This window comes from Meriones unguiculatus, chromosome 4 (assembly GCF_030254825.1).
Source record: "Meriones unguiculatus strain TT.TT164.6M chromosome 4, Bangor_MerUng_6.1, whole genome shotgun sequence".
NCBI classification, from domain to species: Eukaryota; Metazoa; Chordata; class Mammalia; order Rodentia; family Muridae; genus Meriones; species Meriones unguiculatus.
This window is the reverse complement of record NC_083352.1, coordinates 83,235,414-83,255,706: the sequence shown is the minus strand read 5'-3', so window position 1 is coordinate 83,255,706 and position 20,293 is coordinate 83,235,414. Positions and strand designations below refer to the sequence as shown.

General features: G+C 51.1%; 1 protein-coding gene across 1 annotated transcript; it reads left to right on the top strand.

The window, feature by feature from the left end:
• Positions 1 to 294: 294 nt before the first annotated feature.
• Piwil1 (piwi like RNA-mediated gene silencing 1) lies at positions 295 to 19,310 on the top strand. The gene is made up of 20 exons (XM_021639844.2): positions 295 to 372; positions 642 to 756; positions 1,991 to 2,116; positions 2,515 to 2,729; positions 2,985 to 3,106; positions 4,179 to 4,259; positions 4,705 to 4,902; positions 5,155 to 5,266; positions 6,299 to 6,425; positions 6,528 to 6,645; positions 7,103 to 7,217; positions 9,831 to 10,018; positions 10,357 to 10,429; positions 13,158 to 13,358; positions 13,472 to 13,575; positions 14,100 to 14,170; positions 14,283 to 14,436; positions 15,921 to 16,046; positions 17,852 to 17,999; positions 18,122 to 19,310. The coding sequence occupies exons 1-20, from the start codon at positions 295 to 297 to the stop codon at positions 18,236 to 18,238; spliced, it is 2,589 nt and encodes an 862-aa protein (XP_021495519.1). The 3' UTR covers positions 18,239 to 19,310.
• The last annotated feature ends 983 nt before the right edge of the window (positions 19,311 to 20,293 follow it).

The window sequence follows — 20,293 nt, the reverse complement described above, 5'->3', positions numbered from 1 at the left end:
GGCATAGAAAGGGTTCTCAGCTGCTGCGTCATCTCTCTAGCCACTCTGAAAACAAATTATTTTCTCACATTTCCGCTTGAGCTCTGCCATCTAGCACAGTGGCTAGTCCCCAGGTTTTCCTGAGAAAACTGTGTGGGGGTGTTAGCCCAGCATGCTTGAGCCAACTCCTCAGTAGGAAAGGTTCAAGCATACATAATTGGGGGCTCATTTTAACACCACCTCAGTGGTGACAGAATGGTTGAATATATGTGGGTCCATTGAGTGCTATCGCAGTTATTTCTTTTCTTACAGAAAATGACGGGCCGAGCCCGAGCCCGGGCCCGTGGCAGAGCCCGAGGGCAGGAGACAGTACAGCATGTTGGGGCTGCAGCGGTGAGCACCCACCTTTTCCATTTCAGCAGTGTCTTGACATCGGCCTGTGGGAATTAAAGGGCTGAGTAGCAGAGCATTTGCCCAGGATGTAGGAGTCTCTACATCCCCAGGCAAATCACACTTAGCCAAGCAGGTGTGATGGGGGGGGAGGAGTTGAGCATGCTGTAAGGACCTTCACCCTTTTTAAATGATTGCATGCTAGTTTAGGACTAGTCTCTGGAACCCACCCTGCGGCGTAAGAGAATTCAGTTGTGTTTATGTATAACTAGAGCCAGCAGCCTGGGTACATCCCACCGAGACCTCAGCCATCCCCTGCAGAGGGGGACTTGGTTGGCCGAGGACGACAGAGAGGAATGGTAGTCGGAGCCACGTCCAAGTCACAAGGTAAATGGGAGGAGAGGGGAGGGCCGCCACGTGCGAGTTGCTGGTGTTTCCACGAGGGCCCAGTGCCAGCCACGCTGCAGAATAGTGGGACATGTGCTGTCCTGTGCAGGCTCTGAATGAGAGGCTGCAGTTTGCCAGGGCCATCTCAGCAATACACTGATTTTACATGTGACCTCAGTTTGCCCCCTCTGTGCAGATAAGCCACTTTTAGAACGTTGTCTTGGCATCTGTGTTGGTTTCTTCAGAAGCTAGACCAATTCTACTGTGGCTTTAATTTAGGCAGTGTGTCTTCATATGTGTGGGGTTGGCAGAGGATCAGTGCAGCCACTGCCAGCTCATAGGCACTTTGCCAAAGCATGCTCGGCTGTGGGGAGGGTGGGAAGTCTTGTCTTTGAGGGACACTGCTCCCATATACTTCTTGCTCCTCTGAAAGAGGGGAGACGTCTCTTAGAAGCCTACTAGCAGGCACTACTACAGGAGCCACACCCATGTCTCCAGCTAGAATGCCACCAGCTGACCACAAAGCCATGGTTGTCCCATGGCCCGTGTATGCTGTTGCTCTCAGGCACCTGGCTGAACACACATTGCACATGGAATGGCTTGGTAACCTCGAACTCTTAGGACTGTTTTCAGAAAAAGTGAAAATTGATGGGTTGGTACCATTCCATGCCCAGTGTGACCCTGTATGGGAGTGTACACACCCCTGCTTCTGCTTGTGGGTAGAATACAGTCAGAAGGCTACCTGTCACACTCATGTCATATCCTCACGCAGTCTACAGAGTGAACACCCTACCTCAGCAGTTCACAGCTTGCAAACCTCTATCTCCAAAAATATTTACGTTATGATTCATAATAGTAGCAAAAAAATAATTTTATGGTTGGGAGGCATCACAGCATGAGGAATTATGTTAAAGGGTCATAGCATTAGGAAGGTTGAGAAGCAGTGTTCTATTCCCTGGATCCCTTGAGATTTACAATATGAAAAACTTTTTCCCAACCAACAAATCCATGCCTCAGGTCTTGGCATCATAACTCAGGTGCCTGGCCTTTTCGAGTGAAGTGGTAGTGTAAGGAGTGGCCAGACGCAGCATAGAGATGCTCTATGAGGGATGAGATCACAAGATGACAGGCGAAAAAGAGTGGGCTGCATTCTTCGCCTCGAGCCACTGTGGGAATGCCGCTGGATTCTGACCCACTTGCTGGCATGCATGAGTTGCTTTCCTCTTTCCACAAGAACTGCAGATGTCAGCTGGGTTTCAGGAGCTGTCATTGGCAGAGAGAGGAGGGCGTCGCCGAGACTTTCATGACCTTGGTGTGAACACCAGACAGAACCTTGACCATGTCAAAGAGTCAAAGACAGGTAGGCTCATGGAAGCGCCTCTTCAGAGGCCATTTTTCATGGCGCTGGGCTGCAGTGCTTCTCAGGCTCAGGGAAGAGGAGAGCCGTTTTTCAGCAGCTGCAGCCTTTCCAGCCTCTCGTCGGGTGTGTGTGCGTGTGTGTGTGTCTCACACCCACATGGCTGGTCTTCACTGTGTGTTGTGGAAGGTTTTGTTAAACACTGCATAAACCCCTTCTAAAGAGATCAGTTGTTTTTGTGGTAGCTTGCACAGTATCTCTTGAAGCAATAGGGCAGTGGGTTTCAGGCCAGCTGTCTTGAAGGGGAGTGCTGACCACTGTCCTCAGTTCACTGTGTCTGAAGAAATGCTCTTGTAGAGCATAACCATGCCAGGGGCTGAGCGAGTGTGATGACCTCTCAGGCTCCTCAGGCATCATTGTGAAGCTGAGCACCAACCACTTCCGGCTGACCTCACGCCCGCAGTGGGCCCTCTACCAGTACCACATCGACTATAATCCCCTGATGGAGGCCCGCAGGCTGCGCTCTGCACTGCTCTTCCAGCACGAAGACCTCATTGGAAGGTGTCATGCTTTCGATGGGACAATATTGTTTCTACCTAAGAGACTACAGCAGAAGGTTATTTCAAATGTCCCTACTGGCAGAGGGAGGTAGGGGTGTCCACGCTAAAGCAAAGCTCAGAAAGGGTCTCCTGGTTAGGGGAAGAGGGCTCCCCATGAGATGGATGGGCAGCGAGAGTTATATGAAGGGCCACAGCTACGCAGACGTCGTAGTCTCAGTTCATACATGTCTGTGCTTTGCAGGGGCCCCAGGAGCCTGGGCCTGCTCTTGTACACAGAGGTAAGATCTAGGCTCTCACTTCTCTGGCTCTAGGTCACAGAAGTTTTCAGTCAGACTCGGAATGGGGAGCACGTGAGGATCACCATCACCCTGACCAACGAGTTGCCGCCCACCTCTCCCACCTGCCTACAGTTCTATAACATCATCTTCAGGAGGTGTGTGCCGTGGCCAATGCATGCCCTGTGGCCTGTGGGGGCGGGGGCGTGGAGATGGTAGCAGTCCTGATCTACACGGTCATTTTAAAACATGGTTTTCTGATAGGAAATTAACTTATCTGCCTCCAGGATTCTGCCCCTTCCCTACCGGGGCTGAGAGTATATGCCTTTGAAATACTATTTGAGCTGTTAGAAGCAACTTGACTTCTCCTTCCCCAAGATGGGTGGGTAGCTGCTAGGGCAGGGAGCAATTAACTTTCAGTGCACAAGTGCAGTCTCCAAATAAGGTCATGGTCTAGGTGCTGGGGAAGATGGCTGTGCAAGCATGAGGACCTGAGTTCAAATCCCCAGCACCCACACAAAAGCCAGGCATGGCCATTCACATGTAAGCCCCAGTGCTGGGGAATGGGGCAAGACAGTAGAGTCACTGGACCTGCTGGCCATCAGCAAACCTAGCTCCAGGGTCTCCGCAAGACCCTGTCTCAAAGGAGTGACGTGTAGAGTGTGTTAGAACAGAATTCCCGATGCCCTCCTTACTCATGCATGGGCACACATACCTACATACACATCACACATATAACACACACACACACACACACACAGTATTCTGTAGAAGACCCCTCCCTGTGAGGAGTCATCTAAATGGGCCAATACTTGGGTTTGTGACTTCCTTCATAAGCGCATAGAGGCTCACTGGTGAAGCATAGCTCAGTGTGAGGGACACTTGGCTGGAGGGAATGCATTTGCTTGGTGCATTTTTTCTTAAAGGAAGGCTACCTGAGGTGCATTAGACAGCCGTTCCCCTTTCTTTCGTAGCTAGACACAGCCATAGATAGTATGCAAGTCGGCTATCCTGGTGTACCACCATAAAATGAATCAACACAATTCATTTGTGTCTTGAAGTATTTTTTCCAATGTTTGGACATTTTAAGGACCATCATTAACTCCTAGGCAGTGTAGAAATGACTGGCCTGGCTAGGGGTGATAGCTTGCCAGCCCTGCTCTGGCTGTCTATGGCTCCAGGAAGTCCCTAGGATTCACTGTGCTAACTGTTCTCACTCTCAATTTGTAGGCTCTTGAAAATCATGAACTTGCAACAAATTGGACGGAATTATTACAACCCGAGTGACCCGATTGATATTCCAAATCATAGGTTTGTATTCTGTGAAAGCCCACCGTCCTCAGGCTGCACAGACTTTGAAATGATCTGTAAACCTGAAATGGCCTGCTGTTGGTACTCAGAGTTAAGGTAGCTTGTAACCTGGCTTAATTGATGATGTACATTTATACCAGAATACTTACATTAAAAAAAAAAAAATCCCACCCCAGTCAGCTGCACAGACCATGTGCCCTGTGGTCGGTCCTCAGTGCCAGCAGCTGAGGATGCTGAGACATGTTAACTCAGGATGTTAGGTGGCCCCTCATAAAGATGAATTTAATCATGTCAGTGTGTACACTTAACAAATGCCGTGGAAGCCCTGGGAAAGACGGGGCTCTGTCTGGAATCTTGTACTTGGAAGTGAGACAGCTCAGCCCTTTCTGTGTCAGACATAGGGAAAGGAGCCTGGGGCTGCCCCTGACCCAGCCTGTATTGGCAGGTTGGTGATCTGGCCTGGCTTCACCACTTCCATCCTTCAGTATGAGAACAACATCATGCTCTGCACAGATGTCAGCCACAAGGTTCTCCGCAGCGAGACTGTTCTAGATTTCATGTTCAATCTGTACCAGCAGACGGAGGAGCACAAGTTCCAGGAGCAGGTGTCGAAGGAGCTTATAGGCCTAATCGTCCTCACCAAGTACGGCTTGACTTCGTCTCAGGAAGCGGTGGGGTTGGGGAGTCAGGCAGTGGTGAGCAAAAGCGAGCCAGATGTGTGACGTGTTGCCTATCCTGCAGTCAGGTACAAAGGACAGGCACCTCCTGCTTTTCACCCTTTGTTTCCAGCCACTGTTCAGTCCCTTCCCCTTCCCCTTCCCCTGCCCTCCCTCCACCATACATCTCCAGGGGACTGGAAATGTGAGTTGGAGCCTCATGTCCTGGATGCCCACAGGTATAACAACAAGACCTACAGGGTAGATGACATTGACTGGGACCAGAATCCAAAGAGCACCTTCAAGAAAGCAGATGGCTCGGAGGTCAGCTTCCTGGAGTACTACAGGAAGGTAGGCAGTTCCCTGAGTAGAGTGCAGGAGCATGTGGACCTTGCTCAGTCTTGCCTACATCACCGAGAAATTCTGCACACATCAGAGGCACCCTGCCCTGGTGGCTCTGTCCAGCAGAACAATCAAATTTGACAGTGCATCATGGGGACAAACTGGTGCTGCCAGTGGGGGAAAGCAGCTTGCCATGGCCCCTTGCTCTGTACTTTGGTCTGATCCTTGGTTGGCCAGCTCTGCTCCAGCTGGCTCTCTCTCTCTGCTACTATGGAGTACATACGTCTCAGAGAGGTCCCAGCAGGGCAGAGCTTGATCCTGGCAGATGACAGGAGGCCAAGGGTCATTCCCGCATCTGTGCACTCCGCTCTACCTACCTGAATCCTATGGCCAGGACTCTAATGAAGGCCCATGAGATGGGGAGAGGGACACCCCAAATTCATGCCATACTAGCCATGCATGTCTAGTGATGTGTGATGACCATGTCTGAGGGAAAATTAACTTTTTAAACCCTGGTGGTTGGTTCTTGAGGGCACAGGAGAAAAGACGTGAGTCAGGTTCTTTATGGCATGGCCTACTGCTAAGGTGGTCATTAAGACTAGACTGGTATGGCTTGGCTTATTGACCATTCCTTTCATGCTCAGTGGGAAAGAAAATTAATCCAAATTAAAAAGAAAAATGGTTATAGAATAAGCAGCTTCTGGGACTATAGATGACAGGAAAGCACCTTCCCGCCCCAGGGCTTGGGAACACCATGACAAACCTGGGACGTCTGTTCTTGTCACCATGGTCAGGTCTCCCTAGGTAAGTCCTGCCTTCATGGAGCTTATTCACCTAGGGAAGTTGGGTCAGACCCATCCTTCCTCCCCCAGACCCTCAGTTGATGCTCCTGGAATCTGAACATCACCCTCAGGATGGTTTGACGTGGTGTCTAGCCCAGCTTGGTACTAGGCTTCCATTGTTAATTAGGCACCTGCTGCACCTGCCCATGTGCCATACTTCCTGTTGGTGCCTAGCATACCTTCCTTTCCTCCTGAGCAGCAGTACAACCAGGAAATCACAGACTTGAAGCAGCCAGTGCTGGTAAGCCAGCCCAAGAGGAGGAGAGGCCCCGGAGGCATCCTGCCTGGCCCAGCCATGCTCATCCCCGAGCTCTGCTATCTCACAGGTGCATAGTGCTCCCCGCTTGTCCTCACTCATCCCTGGCCACCTCCACGGGGGGCTCTGCAGCCTTGTTGACTGGCTCTCACCCACACGGCTCTGGCTGCAGGTCTGACTGATAAAATGCGCAATGACTTCAATGTGATGAAGGACCTGGCGGTGCACACGAGGCTGACCCCTGAGCAGCGGCAGCGGGAGGTGGGCCGCCTCATCGACTACATCCACAAGTAGGCCGGCTCAGCACTCCCAGCTCCGGTTTGGGGGTCCCCTGTGGATCTGGGAGGGTTCTGGAGGGCAAGAAGTGTGGCCTCCTATGTTGGCAGGGCTGTGGAAGGCTGTCCTGGGTTTCTGATACCAGTTGCTTCTCAGGGAGGCAGGAAACGAAACCGTGATATGCAGATGTGCTCTTTTCAGTCCTGCCAGGGAAAGGCAGTGGGAAGGAAGAGCAAGCAGTTCTCAGACGCACATTTTCCTGCCTGCATCAACTGTGGGTCACTCAGCGTTGTGGCAGTCTGGGCACTGGGACTCTTAAGGGGGTGGAGAGAAGCTAATCCTTGAATTTCAGGCCCAGGGTGGCCTTGAAGGGTGCTGCATGCCACAGTGGCACTCTGTCCACCTGAATGTGGGTTGCTGGTGTAGCTGCTGCCTGCTCAGCAGTGCTGGGTACCTGTGTTCAACTCGCAGGGATGACAACGTGCAGAGAGAGCTTCGAGACTGGGGCCTGAGCTTTGACTCAAACTTGCTATCCTTCTCAGGAAGAATCTTGCAATCCGAGAAGATCCACCAGGGTGGAAAGACGGTAAGGCTGGCGGGGTGGTGTCTGGGGTGGGAAGATGGTAAAGCTGGCAGGGCGAGGTCCGGACCAAATCTCACTGGGGCGGGAGACAGCCCACCATGCTCCAGTCTGCTCCTCCCTCCATCCTGCTCTCTGCCAACTCTTGAAAACCACCAGAGCCACCCAACAGGGGCATTCTGCAAGACACCACCTGCAACCCTAGCACACGTAGAACCTCAAGTCCAGCCCTTGGAATAAATAAACTGAGATCTGCTAAAAAGAGACTGAAGAACCAGGAGTGGTGCACACCTGTAATGCCAGCACTGGGAAGCAGAGGCAGGCTGATTTCTGAGTTAGAGGCCAACCTGGTCTTCAGAGTGAGTTCCAGGACAGCCAGGGCTACATAGTGAGACCCTGTCTTAAAAAAAAAAAAAAAGAAAAGAAAAGAAAGACTGAAGTTTTTAAGTAATAGAACAACTTATGGCACAAAAAAATCCTGCTGAGAAGCCCCATTTGATTGGCTTTGATTGTCTCTGCCTGAGCCACATGTCTCTCAGGACTCATGCTAAATGCTTTTCTATTTTATCTTCAGGAAAAGGAAAAATAGTTTTATGAAATCAAAATACTGCAAATGCCTACCCTTTTAAGTTGTTTGTAGCAGCCTGTGCCTTCTGCCCCGGGTAGTACTGAGAGGAACAGTCCAGCTAGGGACAGCAGACTCATGGGGGCCCTAGAAGCTCTGGGTGTTTGCTGCCATGGTGACCATGAGTGGCTCTTCCCTGAACCTGACCATTGTCAGAGGGCTTAGCTTTCTTCTCCACCCCATTGGGATTTCACATGTTGGCTTCCACTACATGGAGATCTGCCTGCCTCTCCCTCCTGAGTGCTGTAAGCCACCTGAGCCACCACCCCAGTCTCAGCTGTAATTTCTACACCTTTATCATGAGGAAAATGGCACTCATATTTTTTCTTTTTAATTTAGTCACTTTACAGTCTGATCCCAGCCCACTCCCTCCTCCTCTTCCAATCCCACCCCACGCCCCCTCACCCTTATCCCCACCTTCTCAGAAAAGGGAAGATCTCTAAGGGGTACCAAGCCATCCTGGCACCTCAAGTCACAGCAGGACTAAGCACATCACCTCCCATTGAGGCCAGACAAGGCTGCCCAACTAGAGGAAAGGGATCTAAAGGAAGGCAACAGAGTCAGAGACAGCCTCTACTCCCATTGTTAGAGAACCCACATGATGGCCAAGCTGCACAGCTGCTACGTATGTGAGAGGCTCTAGGTCCAGTCCATGCAAGCTCTTTGGTTGGTGGTTCAGTCTCTGTGAGGCCCCCATGGGCCCAGGTTAGTTTCCTCTGGAGGTCTTTTTGTGGTGTCCTTGACCCCTCTGGCTCCCTCTCTCTTTCCTCCCACTCTTCCACAGCACTCCTTGAGTTGGACCTATTGATTGGCTGTGGGTCTCTGCATCTGTTTCTGTCAGCTGCTAGATGAAGCCTCTCAGAAAACAGTTCTGCTAGGCTCCTGTCTGCAAGCAGAGCAGAGTGTCATTAATAGTGATAGGGTTGCCTCTCTCTCATGGGGTGGGTCTCAAGTTGGGCCAGTCATTGGTTTGCCATTCCCTCGATCTCTGTTCCATTTTTCTTCCTACACTTCTTGTAGGACAGACAAATTTTGTGTTGAAGGTTTTCTGGGTGGGTTGGTGTCCCACTCCCCACACTGGAAGCCCCCCCCCCCGGCTACACAAAGTGGCGACTTCAGGCTTCATGTCCCCCACTGCTACAAGTCTCAGCTGGAGTCATCCCCATAGAGTGCTGGGAGCTTCCCCTGTCTCAGTGATGCCCCCCACTGATTTCCTTCTCTCTCCTAGTCCTCTCTCTCCCACACACCCCATTTCCCTTTAAGTGATTCCCCACCCCCTCTCCTACTCAGTTCCCTCCTTTCATCTATTTCAGATGTCTATTTTATTTCCCCTTGTGAGTGATATTCAAGCATCCTCCCTTGGACCCTGCTTGGTGGATTGTAGCATGGTTATCCTGTACTTTATGGCTAATAACCCACTTATACGTGATTATATACTGTATGGCTTACCTCACTCAGGATGATCTTTTCTAGTTCCATCTACTTGCCTGCAAGTTGCATGATGTCTTTGTTTTTAATAGCTGAGTAGTATTCTGTTGTATAAATGTACCACAGTTTCCTTATCCATTCTTCGATTGAGGGACATCTAGGTTGTTTCCAGTTTGGGGCTATTATAAATAAAGCTGCTGTGAATACAGTTGAGCAAGTGTCCTTGTGGTTTGGTGAAGCATATTTTGGGTATATGTCCAGGAATGGTATAGCTGGGTCTTGAGGTAGAACTATTCCCACTTTCCCGAGAAACCTCCAGGTTTCCATAGCACTAGTATTTTAATAAGCCTTTAAGAGGAAGGATGGAGAGCCTGTCCTGGGCACTTGGGAAGGTGTAGTGTAGGAAGGGCCCTCTGGATGCTTCTGATGTTTTCTCCATCAGGACATTTGATCTGTCACTCTTACTCAATAAGTATGGTAGTATATGGTTCCATATGCATGATGGGATTGTGCAAGACCAGTAGCTTCATCACAGCTGACAGTAGTATCTCTGCCCTTTATTCTAGTTTGATTACAACCCGCAGTTTGCAGACTGGTCCAAAGAAACAAGAGGCGCACCACTGATCAGCGTGAAGCCACTGGATAACTGGCTGCTGATCTATACCCGCAGGAATTATGAAGCGGCCAACTCACTGATACAGAACCTGTTCAAAGTGACTCCAGCCATGGGGATCCAGATGAAAAAGGCAATCATGTGAGTGTCTAGTGCCATCTCCTCTCCAGTCTGCAGAGAGATTGGCACTTATCAGAAGGGGGTGCATGCTCCAGAGTGATGCACAGGTGAGCTCACGGAAGCTCTTAGCTCTTCCATGGCTTCAGGTAACACGGAGGGATCCGATGGGAGAGAAGAGCAGGCAGGAATGTTCTCGGGTTAGGTGCTGAAGCCAGGATGGTGGTGCAGCTTGTTATCTGTGGCCTTCACTGAGTGGCCATTCCCGTATCTGTGCTCGGTACCATTTAGGGTTGGTGCAGAAATTATGGCTGTGTGACAGTCTGAGGGGCTGTACCACCCGTTTTTATTGTTGATCCTAGGATTGAGGTGGATGACCGAACAGAAGCTTATCTGAGAGCCTTGCAGCAGAAGGTGACGTCAGACACTCAGATAGTGAGTAGCTGCTGGGCGCATGCTTTGCTGGGAAGGGAGGTTCATTGCCGGGGGACAGAGGACTGGGGTTTTGAGCTTCTTTTCAGATAGTAGTTCTCAAAAATACACATGCCCTTAGTAAGGCTGCTGAGCTGGTTTCTGTGTGAGTGTGTACCCTGTGTGAGTGTGTACCCTGTGTGAGGAGACGCTGGGAAGAGGAAGACTACATTCTGCTTCGAAGGCTCTGATTCTAGAGGCTTTGGGGAAAGCAGAAAGGCAGAAGGGTAAGGGTCAGTTCTTGGGTGTTCAACTGGTATCAGTGTGTAGCCATATAGAGACTATGGAGGTCGGTAACCAAACTGCAGAAAGTAAGGTAAGGTTAGTGTGCACAGGCTGCTGAGCACAAAACATGCCACCAGGATGGGCACCTATCCTGAGCTGGGATCTCTCTGTCATGTGACACTGGCACCCAAAAGAGGAGTGGTGATAAGGTAGGCTGGTGACAGCAGGCCCCCTGTGTGCTTGTGGGAGTGCTCACAGTGGTGGTGTGAGGTATGACTAGGGAGAACGTTGAGGCTGTGGTGCTTTGGGGTAAGGAGAGCATCACTGCATTCTCACACTCCCCACCTCTGACTTCATTGCTGGTCCAGTTTTAGGCTGCATCTTAGAAGTGTAGGTAGCCACCCTGGGCCACATAGTTCAGGCGTGCTGTCCATGGCATCACTGTGCTGGGGCCTAGGATTCCGTCACCTCCTGCTCACACCAGGCAGGAGTCTAAGTTTGTGTGCTTCCTGCAAAGGCTTTTGACTCTTGCGTGAAGGCTGAGCCACCCTGATCTGTGTTCATGCTGTTGCTTGCCCTGTTGCTGTTTGACTATGCCTTCACAAGCAAGGAGGGTGCCTGGAGGAGACTGAGCACTGCAACAGTGTGGGGTCAGGGCTTGGGCCAGCAGCCAGCCTGGTTACTGTGTCCTCTGCCCAGGGAGCCACAGCAGGCTAACGGTGGAACCAGCAGGGATATTCATTTCCCCCAATTCCCACATCCTCAGCCCTGTAGGGGATGGGGTCCTGCACATCCTTGGACTTCGAGATTGGCCAATTAATTAAGATGTCTTCGAGTTTCCCAGCCGAACATGTCCATATTTTGTTTCATATTGCTGCTCTCTGTGTCCTCAAATGGTGAGGCCACTGTTACACATCTCATTAGCTTGGGAACTGATGGCAATCACTTGTAAAGTCATTGGCCTCTGTGAATGAAACAAAGCCCCAAAGGAGCAGATTCTGTGAAGCCAGTAACTGCTTAGGCTAAAAGCTGTGCTGACCTGAAGCAAGTGAGCAGTGTGGGGCTCCACAGGCCCCCATTGCCTTTGTACCTTAGTGGGAGCCTGTGAGTGGCACCTGGTGAATGAAGCAGGAGAGTGGGCCTCCAGTAGAGGGGCTGCAGTCCTCTGTGGCCATGGTAAAGATAGCTTCCTGAGTGGAGACATACCATGCTGGCTGCTGACTAGCTGACAGGAATATGTCTAATTGTGCATTAGGGCAGCCATTTTATCACCAAGACAGATCCAAGAGAGGACAGAGTGGCTGTGGCTCATGGTTCAGAGGTTCTGTCTAGGGCCTCTTGGCTCCATCGTCTCTGACCTATGGTGGAGCAGAGCATCTCAGGAGGGAGGTCACCCCATGGTGGTCCCAGAGCAGCAAGTAAAGATACCACATACATCACATCCTTTATTGGTGTCCCATCCCCACCCCACCCTGGCCAACCTCTATCTAGCCTCAGCTCTTCTCATTTACACCATCTCCCAGTGTCACTGAGGCAAGGCTCAGCAGGCAGATCACCAGTGAGGGCAGAGTCCTACCTCTGAACACTGCTACACTAGAGTCCAAGCCCTCAGCAAGCCAAAGCAAGTTGTCTCTAAGAACCAGCCATAAGCTTCTGTCTGGCTCATGCAGAAGCAGTGAAGAGCAGAGGTGTGTCCCATACCCTCTGCCTCAGCAGGCCATACAACCACGAGGGGCAGGAGCAGGCTGCCCGTGTGAATGGAGACCTGGACAGTGGCCTGCCATGCCCCATACACTATTCCTTTGCCTTCGTTTTCTTCTCAGAGGCCACAGGCAATTGGATAGCTGCCGCTCTCCCTAGCGTAATGAAGACAGCAGGTGGGGCCTATTTTGTTGGGGACCAGAGATAAGAAAGATGGGTCTGGGTGCACATTGGGGGTTGCAGTCGTGAGTCACAAACTAAATTTGACTTTAGAATCTTAAATGGGGATCCTCAGAGTTTGGGCAGGGGAACACTTGGGTCAGTAACTCTAGCTTGTCCTCAGAATAGTCACCTTCTCCTGGGAAAGTTCATTCTCACCAGATTCCCAAGCTGGAGCTTTAGGGTTTAAAAGCTGTGGGTCCAGAGGAGCCGTGAGCTAAGGTCTGCCCACCTGCCAGGCAGGGCACTTGTATTCCCTGTTTTTCCTGGGCAACCCATGCTGCCTGTGTGCTATGTTCAGGTCTCAAGGAGCAATGGCTTTGTTCCGCTGCCCAGGTTCGTTTATGTGCACTGCCTCCCATGTAAGTACCCATCACATAGAATAAAACGAGCAAAATAGAAATGCCACTCCTGCCCCACTGATTAGTCACATGGCAGAGTTGGTTGGTGACAAGAATTGGTGACAGCACAGGGTTCAGGTCTGTCCCCCTGCTCTCGGCCTTCCACTTCCTGGTTCTCTGTAATGAGGTACTTGGTTTGTTTTCAGGTTGTCTGTCTGTTGTCAAGTAATCGGAAGGACAAATACGATGCCATCAAAAAGTACCTTTGTACAGACTGCCCCACCCCAAGTCAGTGTGTGGTGGCCCGGACCCTGGGCAAACAGCAGACAGTCATGGCCATTGCCACCAAGATCGCCCTGCAGATGAACTGCAAGATGGGAGGCGAGCTCTGGCGGGTGGACATGCCTGTGAGTTGGCTTTCATCCGGAGCCAGGGTGGTTACATGGTTATTTAGGGAAAGGAGCCTAGCTCATGGCTAGCGTCACCCTCCCACACCTAAATGGCACTGTTTTCACTAAAGCTGAAGCTGGCAATGATTGTGGGCATCGACTGTTATCATGACACCACAGCTGGGCGGAGGTCCATCGCAGGATTCGTTGCCAGCATCAACGAAGGGATGACCCGGTAAGCCAGGGAGCAGCAGTGGTACCATTAGGTGGCCAGCTCTGAAAGTGCCTTGGTTTGACAGCGGTTCTTGGCCCCTGAAGGCCCCTGAAATGTGACTCACCCAGTCCTCTGCTTTTCAACATCAATTCTCAATGTGTTTGTGGAATGAGGGAATAGCCCACAAAGGCAGAGCCTGGAGCCTGGCCAAGTGTTTCAGTGGCTGTGGCTTTGGTCTTGTGGAGCAGAGGGGATCATGGAAGACACAATCTCCCAGGAGTGAACACTTGTTCTGGTGGGTGGGTGCTCCCCAGTGCCCCTCTGGTCACTCACCAGTTCCTGCTGAAGAAATGACACTGCTAAGTTAAAATTTGGGACTCTCGTGGATGACCTGAGATGGCTTCTTGCTCTTTTGCTTAGCTGAGGTCTCCTGGGAATGTGGGGAAGGTGGCAAGAATCTGCATAGGAAAATAGAGCCCAGAGCCGCTGAGCCTGGCAGAGCCAAGTCCTCACCACCTGGCTTTTTTTTTTTCTTTTCTCAACAGCTGGTTCTCCCGCTGTGTCTTTCAAGACCGTGGACAGGAGCTAGTGGATGGGCTCAAAGTGTGCTTGCAAGGTGAGTCTGCGTCCCCTGATCCTGCTTGGGGCCCTTGGGCTGTTACTTGAAGGTGGCTGGGACCTGAAGGAGACCGTGATTGTGAACTCACAACCTCCCCCACCTTTTGCAGCTGCTCTGAGGGCTTGGAGCGGCTGCAATGAATATATGCCCAGCCGTGTCATTGTGTACCGAGATGGTGTTGGGGATGGGCAGCTGAAGACCCTTGTCAACTATGAGGTCCCACAGTTCCTGGACTGCCTTAAGTCAGTCGGGAGAGGTTACAAGTAAGTACATGGGTCTCACATAGCTGCCCACTCTGAAGCTGTCACTCGATGGCAAGAAGAAGGGTGCATGGGCTTCACAGGAGTGAAGGCCGTGACAGGTGAGGGAGGCAGGGCGGGTCAGGCAGCCAGGGCAGCCTTCCTGTTCCCTGAAACTGGGCCTGGTTACTTTATAATTCAGCCCTGCTCATCCCCTGTGGTTCGCTCAGGGTAAGACACTTTCTGTGGTCCCCAGCAGTCCCTACCAACACACCACCATAAGCTCCCTGCTCTGAGCCCAGTCTAGACAAGCAGAGACACTTGAAACAGAGTGCTGTGACTCACGGCACATGGATGCAGGGCCCAGCTGTGTTCTCTGATCTACCCAGAGCTGTGAGCAGCTGGCAGGCCTTGCGGAAGCAGAGCTTCCCAGGCAGCTGGTGACATTTTTGGCAGGGCCCTGCTTCCCCCAGTAAAACTGATTTTTTTTTCTGCTTATTGTCACCGTGTTGTGGAAGAGAACCCGCAGGGTGCGCTGTGCGGGCCTCATGCCCAGGCTCTCAGGAGATGCTGATCACTGGAAAATGAGCAGTTACTGAGTAGCACGTTCTTAGGACCCCACTCTGCCTGAGAATGGGGGTCAGCCATGTCTGAGCTTGGGAAGGAACTGGATCAGGACTGCCAATCATGTTAGAGGCAGCCTCATTCTGAGGCCTGATTCGCAGACTTCCATGTGAGTTGTATATGCACAAGTGACTGTCTCATGGAATTTAAGAGAATCATATCAGAGGTTGGAGGGTGAGGTGGTGAGTCATCAGCAGACTCCTCACTGCCCCAAGGGAGAACTGTCTACAGGCCACATGCTCTAATTCCCACTCAGTGTAAGCAATACAGAGGGAGCTCATGGTAATGTGTATATGCTACAAAACAGCCAAAGAGCATTGGCTGAGCGTCTCTGAAACTCCAGAAAAATGTGGAGCATGAGTGTCAGCCCTTCCTGGTAATGTGAATTAGTGCTGTGTGTTTGTATTTAATATATTGCACAAATGTTAACCTTTGTTAACGTATCTGTTAACATATACCGTGATATACAGTAGAGGATGTGCATCTTCGTGCACAGACACACACATACACCACAGTGTGATCCATCTTGAATTCTGGGATTCAGTAGTCAGACATGAGTGCTCCCTGAACCAGCTCTCCTAGACAGATCTCAGGGCAGGAAATGCTCACTGAAGTGTCGACACCAAGTCTGCAGGGGTGACAGTTGTAGTAGATTTGGGTTATGCCCACACATGACTAGCCTCATGTCACAGGGCACACAAGTGACATATGGTTGTCCACCTCTGCGTCACTCCTGGCCTTTGAACCTGGGGATGGTGCTGACCGTCCTCCAGCATGCCGTGAGATGAGGTGTCATGTCGGGGCTCTCTCTTGAGGGATGTGTGAGCATGTCACTTCTTGCCTAGACAGGCCACCGACTCTTTGTTCTCTTTGTTCGTCCTCAGCCCAAGACTCACTGTAATTGTAGTGAAGAAGCGTGTCAATGCCAGGTTTTTTGCTCAGTCCGGGGGAAGACTCCAGAACCCTCTTCCGGGGACAGTCATTGATGTGGAAGTCACCCGGCCAGAATGGTGAGTTCTGGGCCTCTCGGCTGTCAGTGTTAGCTTGTTTGTTTCCATTTCCTGACACTGTGTTCCTTGGAAGTCTTCATTCTTCTGCTAACCTGGTCTGGCATGCTCCCTAAAGCCCAGCGTTGTCCTGAGTTCCAGACTCTGAGCATTTGAGACCTTGGGAGGCAACGCCCCCTGGCTGGCTGCTTAGGAGTTGGAAAGTTTTCTCCTGTGTGGCCTTTCCATAGATTGTGTCAAGCAGATCTTTAGATCTGTGATGCCTCATGCAGTCCTCCAGGGGTCAAGGTGATGAGAAGGTATGTGTGTCAGCAGATACCTGCAGCAGACTTCAAAATAAGAAAGTAAGAGGGAGCTAGGCTGGTCCCAGCATGCAGTTTCAGCTGAGTATGTGGACAGATGCTCACCTCCGGAGACCGTCTCACCAGCTCTCTTCTGGGGTTGGGATGGTGTCCCAGGTAGTAAGCTTCACCCAGGGAGCAGCAGTTTACCACCGAGTCTGAAGCCCCCTTTCTTCTAGAGTGTAAGGCTATGGAGGGCTTCCAGCATTGCAGGTGAGGGCTGGGAAACTCTATAAAGCCCCCACTTTTCCTTACTCAGGTGGGCAAGCTGCTGATAACAGCAGAGCATCATGAAAACCCAAATCAGGGGTTTAAGTGCTCAGTTTAAGCACACACTCCAAAGTCTAACCTCTGAAGCATCTGTGGGCCGTGGCATCTCAGAGATGGAAATGGCTACAAAAAGTTTTTGTGCTGTCTTCTCAGCTATGTGATTAAACAGGTATTTATTTTGAAATGCACAAGTTTTAGGTTTTCCTTTTTGCTCAGAGGTTGGCTGTGGAAATGGTTTTGGAGGAGAGGCCTGTCACATAAGGAGCACAGTGGGGCAAACAGATGAGGCCAATACCCAGGAAGGGCCAGTCCTTTGTCTGAGGCCTCTGTCACCCTTCACAGAACCTGCCACTAAGGATCCAGGGCACTAGACAAGAAGAGAGGGTTGGGAGCCCATGTACTTAGGGACAACATACCCAAGTGAGTTTGAAAGTGACAGGCCTGTGTTCTCACCAGATGCCATTCAAGCCCAGCAGCTGTGCGAGCCACTCAGGCCCTTGGAGCCGACAGCAGGGACCTTTGAAGGTGGCAGTCTCGATGCTACACACACAGCTCTCCCTCTCTTGGTTAGAGCTTGTCTGTTCCTGGTGGGCACGCCATTGAATCTCTCTGACTCTCAGTATCTCCCAGGCAGACCCCAGTGTAGTCCACTTCTGATTTCCGATTTGTCTAGGGTTGGATCGCAGGAGCCCTTCGCTGACATTCATTGGTACCAGAGAACAATGAACTATGAGTGGTGTTCAGTTGTTTCCTAGCATGCCATTTAGCTTGGCCTTTGCTTGGGTCCTCTGCTAGCTGTCTACATTTGCTCTGCCTCTGGCCCTAGCACATTGCTTCTGAGTCCTCAGTGATTTGTAACATTTGTTACACTGCTGTTACTAAGATGAGAACAGCAGGAAGAAATTGGTTCTACCCTACCCTGCTGCTGTGCCCATGCTGTGCCCCTACAGCATGCAGGAGACACAAGGCCTAGGAGTGTGGCCAGTATGCTCTGTGGCACTGGCACGGTAACACATATGGAAAGAGTCTTGCCTTCACAGTCTTCTATGCCCGCTATCACAGTGGCCCATGAAGAGCCTATGCTGGCTGTCACAGACACACTGGGGATGGAGGAGAGATGGGATTGTTTAGAACACAAGGTTTTTCCTCATAAAAAGGATGTGTCCTTGCCTTACCTGGCTCTTCCTGCCTTTCCAGGTATGACTTTTTCATTGTGAGCCAGGCAGTGAGGAGCGGGAGTGTGTCCCCGACACACTACAATGTCATCTATGACAGCAGTGGCCTGAAGCCCGATCACATCCAGCGGCTGACATACAAGCTCTGCCATGTGTACTACAATTGGCCTGTGAGTGTACTACGGTCCGGGTCCCCATTCAGGGCCGCCTCCTGTGCTTAGCTTGCTGTGGTAGGGACCCTAGGAGTCCCACCCAGTCTAACCCAGTGACTGGCCCTCTCTCCCCCCAACAGGGAGTCATCCGAGTCCCTGCACCCTGCCAGTACGCACACAAGCTGGCCTTCCTTGTGGGCCAGAGCATCCACAGAGAGCCGAACCTCTCCCTGTCAAACCGCCTCTACTACCTCTAACCAACAGTGAGTGCCTGTGCGCTGGCCTCCTTCCAGAACTCTGCCAAGTTTCCACTTCCGGTTTTCACATGGTTGTCGTTCTAGCAGGATGATAGGGGTGGGGGACGGGGTCGGGGAGCCGCAGTTTGGTTTTTAGTGTTGCTATAGATTTAACTAAAGTTTAACGTTTGCTTTGTTTCTCATGGTGTGTTGCAACAGTTTGCTTGGCAGAGTGGTGACAAGGCCCTTGGTACCACAGATAGACTTTCCTAAAGCAGCCGTGTTGGCAGGTTCTCAGAGGTGCTCCTGGGAGCACATGCTACCGTACACTGCTCTCTTTGTTTGTGCACATTGAGTTTAAAGGAGGAAAAGGCATAAGCCAAGAATGCCCACAGCGGCACAGGCAGGTGCTATGTGGGGCTCGGACACCTCGGGATTTAAAGATAGTAAGTCTGGGGTGCCTTCCTCTGTTTCTCTTAAGAGTTAGGTCAGAAGGGATGAAAAGAATTGTTGAAGGCTTTAAACTCTCCACCATGGAAGAGTTTTCAGGCTGAAGAGGCTGGTAGTGTTGTTATTTACCTTATTTTGTAGTTTTCTTACCAAGGAAAAGAAGTGACCACTTTCTTTAACAGGGTAGTTTTGAGTTTTTTAAAGCCTGCGTTTGCTTTCTGTTTTAAAACTCCTGGAGACCACAGTGGATAGAGCTCCACTCCTGAAAGCCAATGTGGTGGCACATGCCTGTGATCTCAGCACTCGGGAGGTGAAGCCGGGAGAAGCCCAAGTTCACGGTCAGCCTAGGCTACATAGTGAGACCTTGTCTTAACAAAAGGAAAAAAAAAGAAAAAAGAAAAAAGGAAAAAGAAAAATACAGCAATATAAGTTGTGGGTGCCAGTATCTGCATGGAACTTTGGGAGGAAGAGCTGCCTCTGTCCCTAGAGTCTGGGAGGCTGAGGCTGGAGGAGCAGATGCCACACGAGGTGAGGTAGCAGCTCTTTGTCTGGCTCTTGCAAAGAGAAGGCTTGGAGTTGCTCAAGTCTCAAGAGCAGCTTGATATGTGGCTACTATGTGATGAGTTTTACAGGTTGGCAGTGCATGTGTCCCTGGCACAGCTCAATAAAGTTTCCGTTTTGCTTTCCTGCTGTGGGCGTCTCTGTGATACCTCTAGGATCTGGCCTTATTGATGTATTGTCAACGACAAGCATTTTCTTTCCTTGCAGTTCTCGAAGCCAGTCCCTGAGCCACCACCTGGGTTCATGGCATGCAGCCTTAACCCATCCCATGTCTGGCATCAGAGAGAGACACACAGGCTGTCAGGCCCCAAGAAAAGAAGTACAGTATTAGGGTTTCAAACTCAGATTTGAGCCTTGATGGGTCAGCATGACTTTATTCCCCAAGGATTGGCAGGAAGGCAGAATCTCCTTAGAGCTACAGCATAGCCCCTGATTATCATAGCCATGGCTGTGGGTGTTCAGGTTGTTCTCAAAGAGGCCTGCTCCTCTTCCCTTTCTGACCCCCCAGTGTTACCTGCGGGGTGTTCGGATAGGCACAGCTGATTTGTCCAGAGGTATGGGGCAGGTGCTGACAAGCCGGGCAGAGAGGGTATATGGGCATGTGCCGAAAGGCCAGGTATACAGGGTCTGGCCTGTCTTGCTGTCAGTGTGGGTATGTGGACTCGTCACACGAGGTATGAAGTAGCCGGCCTCACCCAGAGAGAATACTTCTTCAGTAGAGGGGGAGGACCAACCTGGAGGTTTCCCTGAAGACCCAAACTCCCGAGTAGCATAACCCAGACAGGGCCATGCCACCCTGTCTTGGATCCGTGGTAGGGTCCTGCTCCAGTCCCCAGCCCTCCCCAAGTGGTTTCTGCATGTTAACCTAAGACCCTGACCTTCTGTTACTGCAGTTTTCAGGATTAGAGGCTAGGCCTTGGTGGCCTGAACAAGCTAGGCCTTGGTGGGCTCAAGTGACCCATCCCCCAAAGGCCAATGAAACAGGCAAGTTACAGTGAAAGCCACAAAGGGGAGAATTACTTACTCAGTGTGGCCACCCTGAAAGGAAAAGTGATCCAGCGATGC